The sequence below is a fragment of the Cucumis melo genome, chromosome 11 (assembly GCF_025177605.1).
Source record: "Cucumis melo cultivar AY chromosome 11, USDA_Cmelo_AY_1.0, whole genome shotgun sequence".
In the NCBI taxonomy this organism is placed as follows: Eukaryota; Viridiplantae; Streptophyta; class Magnoliopsida; order Cucurbitales; family Cucurbitaceae; genus Cucumis; species Cucumis melo.
In genome coordinates, this window is record NC_066867.1 from 6,264,637 (window position 1) to 6,274,386 (window position 9,750).

Sequence of the window (9,750 nt, forward strand, 5' to 3'; positions counted from 1 at the left end):
ATGAAATGAGGCAATGAAAGTCGTGTTTATTAAAATGATTACATTTATTGTATACCCAAAAAAAATTTCAAAATCTATCACTCATTAAGTTTTAACTTATGTTTTAAGTTTTCCCTTCCCCAAGTTTTCAGGTGATAAGGCTAAATCTGAAAGAAAGGCAAGTTACTACGTGTGAAAGCTGTGAGCAAGTCATTCTGAGATTTACTTTATAGTTTATGTATTTAAGGAGGTGTGTAACATGTGTGCTTGGGATGTGTATTTATAAGGAATAAAAGAAGACTTTATTACTAATTTCTTGCATTGTATTGTCTATTTTTACTTGATGACTAACTATTTGGTTATACATTAAAATAATTGAATTTGAATTGGACGATTAAGCTAAAGCTCAAGTACTTAAGCTGGGCATTCTGGCATTTCGAATTAGAGGCGCTAGGACTGCTTAAGTCACATCATGTGTCACATTGCGAAGTTAAAAAGCTTGTAGGATGGGGTGTGACACTACGCTCCTACCACCTTCTTAAATAAGAAATAAAATCCATTGACCATGATTTTTTGTTGGTGTTAGAGTATTCTTTTATTGGGCTTTAAGAAATAAGTTTAGGAGAGGCTTCTAAATTTTAATGTCGTATCTTTAATTTTACCTGCAAAAGATCAACAAAGTTAATAATTTGTCCTCTCACCTCCCCTCCTTTTTCTTCTCCATTTTTGATCGCATCTTCCTCTCTACCTCTTTATATTGTGCTTTGCTCATGCGACAACAAGTAATGGTTTTTCTTCATGCAGAAACACACATGTAAGTTTGAAATCCATTCAACGCCTTTTTGGTGCAAAATGACTTCAAAATTCGAGTGACACAACAATCAAAGAAAAGATTGAGAAAATACGTCTTTAGTTGCAATAATGACATAATCACATTATAATACTTGGTCGTCATTCCTACTCCACTTGTCTCTTAATCTTCACTTTCTTACTTCAACTTGTCTGTGATATTAATACAGTTATTTGGTATATTCATGGTAAATTTATAGTGGTTAGTGCACGTCAAATGTCATGGTTATGTATAGACGACCATTTATTAATTTAGGGAGTCTTGACCAAACGTTACTAATCATATGAATTGTTGGATTTATTTTACTAGCAACCCAAGGATGTATAAAAGTAAAGCATTTAGGCATAATTTTTACCTTCATATGATTGATTGACCTGTTCGACCTTCTTTACTTCCAAGACCAACTCTAAAACTTTACGATTTTAGTTGATCATGAATATTTTCATTCAACTCTTATGTTTAAGCACATAAACGAACCACCATACTTAAATAAAACATTTCTCTGGTAATGGTCCTTTGAATAGGGGTTCTTTAAAATACTATAGAAAACCTTTAATTTACACTACAAGAAATTCCATTTTCCGTGGCGCATAGAAACCGTCATTGAAGATTGATAACGCGTCGCTAATAGTTTTAGCGACGAAAAGGCCTTCGTCACTAGGACTGTCGCAGATTCTGTGTTGGTTAAAGTTTTAGCGATGCAAGCGTTTGCGCCGCAAAAGATGAACTTTTAGTGACATTTGTGCGTTACTAAAGGCTTACTTTTAGTAACATAATTTGTGTCACTATTTATTTTCTATAACAGTTTTGAACATGTCACTAAAGTCGATGTTTTAGTGATAAATTGTATTGTTGCTGGAGGTTACTTTGGGATCGTTATAAATAGCTTTTGCGACGTATTGAAGTGTGCCACTAAAAAGTCGTATAATTTTTTTTTATAAAAATCAATGCTTTTGCGACGTTATTGAAAGCGCCAGTAAAAGAATTTTATTACATAAAAAATAATATCTGATTGATTAATTATATAAACCTGTTATAAGATGTCAAACATAATAATTTTTAAAACTTATCACTAAGCAACATGCAATAACACCAACTTCATCACAAGAAATATATATAAAAAAACTTGATCTTCATAAATAATTCTAAGTAATGTTAACATAAGTTATAAGCACTAAGTTACATCTAGTTAGTTCCAAACTATAACCAAGAAATTACACCTACAAACCAAAAGTATTGTGCACAACAAAAAATTTCTACTTGACCAAAAGTATGTGCATAACAAAAAATTATAAGATACGAACCAAACTCTTATCATATTCATCAGAAGTCCATTGTGCGTCAAATCTGAAAAAACAATATAACAGCATAAATAAGTAAACATATAAGCAAAAAATGAAACTTAGGCACTTTAAATATAATATACTCAAATTGATAAAACTCAAACTTTATAAAAAAGAATGAGAAAGAAGGGGGACATGTCTAAAGCAACAAATTCATTACCATCAAACTCAAATAAACGACTTCAAAGCATTATGACACTAGTCAAACAGACGAAACCCAAACATTATAAAATAATGAGGGGGGAGGGGCAAGTCTACATCAAATGACCAAAATCATCACAAGAATGAATGTATCATATTCGCACATGCTACTCTAATCCAACACTTTGTATCAAACTAATTAAGTTGAAAGAATGAGGGGGGGGGGGGGGGGGGCATGTCTAAAGCAAAAATGAAACTTAGGCACTTTAAATATGTCATACTCAAATGGATAAACTCAAACTTTCTAAAAAAGAACAAGAAGGGAGGGGGACATGTCTAAAGCAACCAATTCATTACAATTAAACTCAATAAATGCCAAGGAGGCAAGATAGAAAAGTGAATGGTGCTTTCATACACTTCCAAGGAGGCAAGTTGTATGGAATGAGTATTACTGGCCACATGTTGTATGATGTGCTCATGTTTCCAAATGGATTAAACCCATCCGAAGAAAGTGCTAATCTGACATTTCGAGCGTTTGAAGCAAAACAAGGATATTGTTCATCAAAATGTTTCCAACCCTCAGCATCAGCAGGATGTCGAAGTATACCTTCAGTTTCACACCTCTTATCTTTGTGCCACCTCATATCCTCTGCGGTATGTTTTGAAAGAAATAATCTTTGCAACCTTGCCTTTAGTGAAAAATATCTTAGCACCTTATGTGGAATTTGTTTCCCCTTTCTATCATTCAACCTATATCTAGACTCTCCACAATGGGGACATTTGTCAAGTGATGCATAATCTTTCCAAAATAAAGCACAATCAAATTTGCACACATGAATTGATTCATATCCCATCCCTAGGTCATGTAGTCTCTTCTTAGCTTCATAGTAGGAGACAGGTAGCTTCACACCATTCGGAAAGGCTTCATTTAATAGTTCAAGCAACATATCAAAGGATTTGTCACTCCAACGATTAAGTACCTTAATGTGCATAAGTTTCACTAAAAAATTAAATGAAGTAAACTTTAGACATCCCGGATATAACTCCTCTTCTATTTCAGGAAATATTCCACTTATTTTATCGGACTCATCTTGCTCGTTTGATTCTCTTCTACATTCTTCAAACATTGGCCCATGTAGATCATGAATCATCTCTACCATCTCATCATCCATAGTATCTCTAACTCCAATGTTTTCTCTAAGACTTACATTCTCTTCTCTACATTCACTTACATTGAAAAACGTTGCACCTAGAAACCTCGAATTAGACCTTAAAAATGGAGAAAGATCAACCATATCTCCGTGAAATATCCATCGTTTATAAGTCGGAGACATACCATATTTATACAAATGACGTTCTGTAACGTCTAATCTAGTCCAATTGACATTCAAACAATTTGAACAAGGACATCTTGTTCTTTCCTCTTCGTCTAAATGATTAGTTGCAATTTTGATAAAGTTAGCAACACCATCAAAATATTCACTAGAAGCTTGATCTTTTAAATTTATCCAACTTCGATCCATAATAAGTACAACACTTAAAGTACCTAAGTTAGAAATCCATGTGTTAGAATTAGAGTCATATGTAAATTGCTTAATAATAAAGTATACAATCACACATTCGAAAGAACAACAATTACACTTACAAAGAGAAAGAGCAATCAAAACAACTTCCAAAACCTAAAATCAAGATCTTCGTATCAAGTCAATAAAAATTATATTGTTGTTGTTCTATTAACAACAACAATCTAAACTCACAACTTCATTCCTAGAAGTGAAAACACAATAACAAAACAAATATTCAACGAGACATTACTTAAATCTAATTAACAAAACAAATATATTCAACATAACATTATTTAAATCTAAACATTAATCAAGACTATGCAAACACTACAAGGATAAAACTCAATCTTAAAACTAATTAAGAGAATAAATAATCAACAAATCAAAATCCAAATAGACTGCCCTAGAAATTTTAAAAGTGAAGAATCTTACCGAAATCTGGTCGTCGGAGTGAAGAATCAGTCCGTGGTCGTCGGAGTGAAGAATCAGTCCGTGGCTGTCGCGTTCACCGGATTCGTGGTCGTGGCGTTCGTCGGTTCGCTGGTTCGTTCAGGCCGTCGGTTCGCGTTCGCCGGATTCGTGGCCGTGGTGCAGATTCGTGGCCGTTGTGTCGTGGAGTTCGTCGGTTCGTTCAGGCCGTGGCGTTCTGATGCAGATTCGTGCCCGTGGCGTGGCTGTAGAAGCGTCGTCGTCGGCCGACCGTTGTTGTATAGATTCGTCGCCGGCCGCTAACTTCGGTTGTGGAGGAGATGAGTGGAGATGGAGCTTTTCGGGTTTAGAATGGGTGGGTGAAGGGTTTTTTTAATTAAAATTGTTTAATGAAAAAAAGAGGAGGGAGATGAAGGGGGGAAATTTTTTAGACTTTTAGCAACATCTATTTTTGTTGCTAAAGGTATCAAACTTTTAGTGACATTATTATTGTGTTGCTAATTCTTTTAGTGACACAAATTTAAAATATGTCGCTAATAATAATCTTTTGTGACATATTTTTTTTTGTCGCTATAAATGACTTTTACTGACAAAAATTTGTTACGTCACTAAAAAATTGTCACTAAATAACAATTTTCTTGTAGTGTTACATGGTATAAAATAATTTTAAAAACGGAAAAAACCCACAAGTCCATGATAGAAAATATAAAAAATGCCCCAATCAACAAGTGATTAATTGGACATATGCGCATGATACCCGATCCTGTAGATAGTGATAAACACGGTCCTGTAGGTAATATCAACATGATTGTTTAGTTCTTTTTAACGATGGAAAGACACAACTTCAAATTTAAACGATCATGTTGACCATGCTAAATGATCGTTTTACTACGGTAAATGATTGTTTAGATCATATCCATCTCGTTATGTAGTTCTTTTCTTAATGATAGGAAAAAAGCTTCTAATCTAAATGATCGTGCTGACCATGCTAAAAGATCATTTTGCTATGGTAAACTATTGTTTAAATCATATCCACCTGATCGTGTAGTTCTCTTTTAATAATGTTGATCATGCTAAACGATTATTTTGTTATGGTAAGGAATTATTTAGATCATATCCACACTATCATGTAGTTCATTTTTAAACAATAGGAAAAGGACTTTAAATTTAAACGATCGTGTTGACCATGTTAAACGATTGTGCTGAGTAGATAAGTGATTGTTTAGATCATATCAAAAGTAATATTTAAATGATCTTAATATTTTGGAAGAGAAGCGGGAAGAAAGAAAGAGAAGATGAAGAATAAAAATAAAAGAAAAGAAATCTAGAAGAAGAGCCGAAGAAATACGAAAGAAAAGATGAAAAATCGCAAAGAATAAAAAAGAAAAGAGACGTATATTAAAGACAAATCTAAATTTATGAATATCAAACTTTTTATATTTTGTACGCGGACAGTAAATATTTTAGTATTTTGTCATGAAAATTAATAATTAGAACTTTATAACCAAATACTTAACCATAAATATTACGTTGTCATGAACAAAACTTTTCATGAATGTTATCTTGCTTGACGTAAATGAACAAACCGATTCCCATCCCCTTAATAAATACTCCCTTTGAGTTTCACTAACTCGAAGATTGCCTTTGCCAAACACTTGTCTTCCAACTCTGACTATATAAACTCCCATTTCCCTCTTCCTTTTGCCAATTCCCCATTTTCCCTCTCCTCTGCAAACCCAAAATTCCCTTCCATTTTCCAATTGCTCAAACACCCTTTCCCCCCATCCATGTCTTCCCCTCGCATCCGAATTGGGTATGCCCTTTCCCTCAAAAAGGAGCGTTCTTTCATCCTCCCTTCACTCGTCGACTATGCCAAACTCCATGGCATCGACTTTGTCCGCATTGACCCTCTTCTCCCTCTTACTGAGCAAACCCCTTTCCACTGCATCATCCACAAACTCTACGACCCCTCATGGGTTCAGCAACTGCAGGATTTCACTTCCCAGTTTCCCGATGTCGTCGTTGTCGATCCACCAGAGCTAATCTCCCGGCTTCTCAATCGTGATTCCATGCTTGAAGTTGTTAAGGAGGTCAAAGTTCCACAAGGGGATGAGCGGATTGAAACTCCTAAGCAAGTCGTGGTGAATGATTTGGATGTTTTGATGAAAAATGGGTTGAATACGTTTAGCGATTTGGGGCTTAAATTTCCCGTAATTGCCAAGCCCCTGGAGTCTAACGGCAGTGCGAGGTCTCATCAGTTGTGTTTGGTGTCGAATGATAGTGGATTGAAGGGATTAAACGCTCCGATTGTGTTGCAGGAATTTGTTAATCATGGTGGTGTTGTGTTCAAGGTTTATGTAGTGGGGGAGTGCGTAGTGTGCGTGACGAGGAAATCGCTGCCGGACATTGCGCCGGAGGATGTCAAGAAGTTGGATGCAGTTTCGAGTTTTTCGCAGATTTCGAATTCAGGAGCTCAAGGGGATGACGAGGGTAATGTTGAAATGCCATCTTTGGAATTTGTGATGCATGTGGCAGCTGGGTTAAGGGAAGCAACAGGGCTTAGGCTTTTTAACTTTGATCTGATTAGAGATAGTAGCGATCATAATAGGTATCTTGTGATTGACATTAATTATTTACCTGGGTATGCCAAAATGCCTAACTATGAGCCTTTCTTAACCAAATTTTTCTTAGATGTTGTTCAAAATCGAACTGTTGGTGGAGCCTTCAGTTCTTCCTATGTAAATGAAAACGAGGTAGTGTTCTGTTGAAAGTGGGAGGTAGTAATTAAATAAGTGTTGCTTTGAATCATGATGGTGGATGATATTGTTCTATCTGAGAGAAGCAACTTTATAAAGCTTTTAAGGTTCAGTTGGGAAGCCTATAATAGTGTTTTGCTTTCTATTTTACACCCTTTAGTGAGTGAGTTCGATCAATTGAGACCTTAATAGAATAAGTGGTGTGCCTCTCTTGTAGAGCCTTGTTTCTCCCCTCCCCTTTTAGGGGATGCAATACCAATTATCCATGAGTTGTAAAGATCAAGCTATTAAAGTATCTGGTAGGATATATTAACTTCAATAAATAGGTGCTCTATGTGAGTGGTATAGTTTGTAGGATTTCTGCAAATGCTGTTACTTGTTAGAGCTTGCTGAAGATAACTTGAAGTAAATGCAATGTTTTATTTCTATAATATCTTTTCAAGTTCATATGCTGTTCCGAGTCCTTGTGCACATTATAATGTAGTGGAAGCTGTTTTTGTGCTTTTCCACTCAGGTTGTTGCTTTTCACACCAATGAATATGAACATATTATTATTTCATTAGCGTAAAGTAATTCCTCTTTTCCATCTTGAGTAATTTTTGTTGTGGAATATTTGCTATTTGTTGGTGTTAATTTGGAACTGGTACTTGATTATTTGGAGCATTTGGTTTGCTCTTGATACTGTTTGACCTACTTTTGGCTACCTTTTAGAGAAAAAATCATTTGGCATGTATCTTTCGCAACAAACACCTGATTCTGAAAGGGATTTTTGTCCTAAATAGATAGATTTCATAATTGTACCCAACTGTGTGCATATCAGTATACTGAAGATTAATATGTTAACTCTGAAATTTTCTACGTAATTATGTTACTGCAATATAGTAGTTTTAACATTGTAGGAACTTCACTCTTTCCCTCGGATTTATTTAGATCTTGTCTTGCTTGCAAGTTTTTCCTTTCCCTTTTCTTTCTTTAAAGGCTGAGGATGTGTTTAATGTGTTTCTAGAGTAAGTGTTTTTAATTTTTAATCATATAACTTATAAGCACTTCTTAAAGTGCTTAGTAACAAATTAAAACTATTTTGAAGTTCTTTCCAGCCCAAGAACCTTACATGTACTTCCCATAAAGTACCTTCACTGCAAAAAGTAATTTTATCTTATCCCCAAACAATGCTAGCTCTGATAGGAAAGCTTCCTATGCTACACAATAACATGCTCTTGATCCTGGAATTTTTCTCTCAAAAGATACCATTAGTTCAGAAACTTCACTCGTAGTCTCATAGTATATCTACGGTACTGTCGATAATTTTACCCTCATTTTTGTATATTTTTTGTCTTCCATTAATGAAATGGTTTCCTATCAAGGGAGAAATTGTAGTATCTTAACTACTATAGATTTATACATTGTTCTACTAAATGTTCAAGCAACATACAGATTAGTACACATCATAATCTTGCCTTTCTGGCAGAAATAGAGATCATTTACAAGAAAAGATAGCTAACAACATCAAGATGGGTGATAGAATAAAGCATATTTGTATGGATTATAATTTTTCATGTCAGATCAGCAAAGAGAGAATGAGCTGGAGGATGAGGTAGCAATGAGATCAGATACTGCTCGGTGTAAGTTTGACAAATTCCTTTACCTTATTCACATGATTATTTGTTTTGGAAAAATACTTGCCTACTTGGAATCTTTGCTTAACTTGAGTTTGATAATTTATTCCTTTTATTACTTCTGCTTTAAGATGAAAAGTGATATATAGTTGGGTTTATTAAAAGTTTTGTTTGTCATTTCCAAATCTAGGGAAGCTGGCTTAAAGCTAGCAATATCCATTGATGGATTCTTGAAAGTCGTAGTGGTCCAATGAAAAGGGTCAAATTCGTATGCTGTGTATCATTGCACTTGGGAAATTGTATCTCAGTGATTTAAAACATATCATTCTTATTGGGTGTTAGAAATTGATGCTGTTGTTTCATTTTTATGTGTAGAAAACTGTGTTGGCAGAGAGTAGAACTAGCATGTGACACAGTGGGGGAAATTATTGATTGAAGTTGGTGAGTTTGGATGAATTTTTTGTCATAGTGAGAGCTGCATTAAAAAGCAGGTAGATTTGTAAGGGAAATTGGGTTAAACTTTTTTCTCTTTTTCTTTTTGGTCCATTATGAAATGACAAGAGATGCATTTAGATGGAATCTATTTCTTCAAGAGATCATTGGTTTGAGCCAAATCTAGAAAGTAATAGCGTTTAAGGGAAGAGATAAAGAGAGGAAATTGGGCCGAAGAGTCCAAATTCCAATCTTCAAAAGATTGCGAGACGCTTGGGTGCTTAAATAAAAGATAAAAGTGGACTTGTAGCCTAATTACGTGTATTCTCTATAATTATATAATTGTTTAAACTTTACGAGTCTCAATTTACGTATTAACGTATTCAGCCCTCTTTACTATTAACTTTTTTTTTTTACTATATATATATATACACACAAGAATAATGTTAATATAAACGAAATTCTCTTATGAATTCTCTTATGGTTATGAACTTAGAAAAGAACAATTTGGTTTTTCTAAACCCACACAAATAAAGAATGTTTTCTTTTTTTTTTTTTAAGAAAAAAAAGAAATAGAAAATTGTTGCCCTCATAGACAATAATTGGGAATAAATTTCAGAAGTATATTTAACATAATAC

General features: G+C 34.4%; 1 protein-coding gene across 1 annotated transcript; it reads left to right on the forward strand.

Annotated features, from left to right (window-relative positions):
* Positions 1 to 6,094: 6,094 nt before the first annotated feature.
* LOC103498372 (inositol-tetrakisphosphate 1-kinase 1-like) lies at positions 6,095 to 7,075 on the forward strand. The gene has a single exon (XM_008460953.3). The coding sequence runs from the start codon at positions 6,095 to 6,097 to the stop codon at positions 7,073 to 7,075; it is 981 nt and encodes a 326-aa protein (XP_008459175.2).
* Positions 7,076 to 9,750: the final 2,675 nt, after the last annotated feature.

Bases quoted from the DNA above. Each gene is read 5' to 3' on its own strand.
- LOC103498372 (XM_008460953.3), top strand. From the start codon at position 6,095: ATGTCTTCCCCTCGCATCCGAATTGGGTATGCCCTTTCCCTCAAAAAG.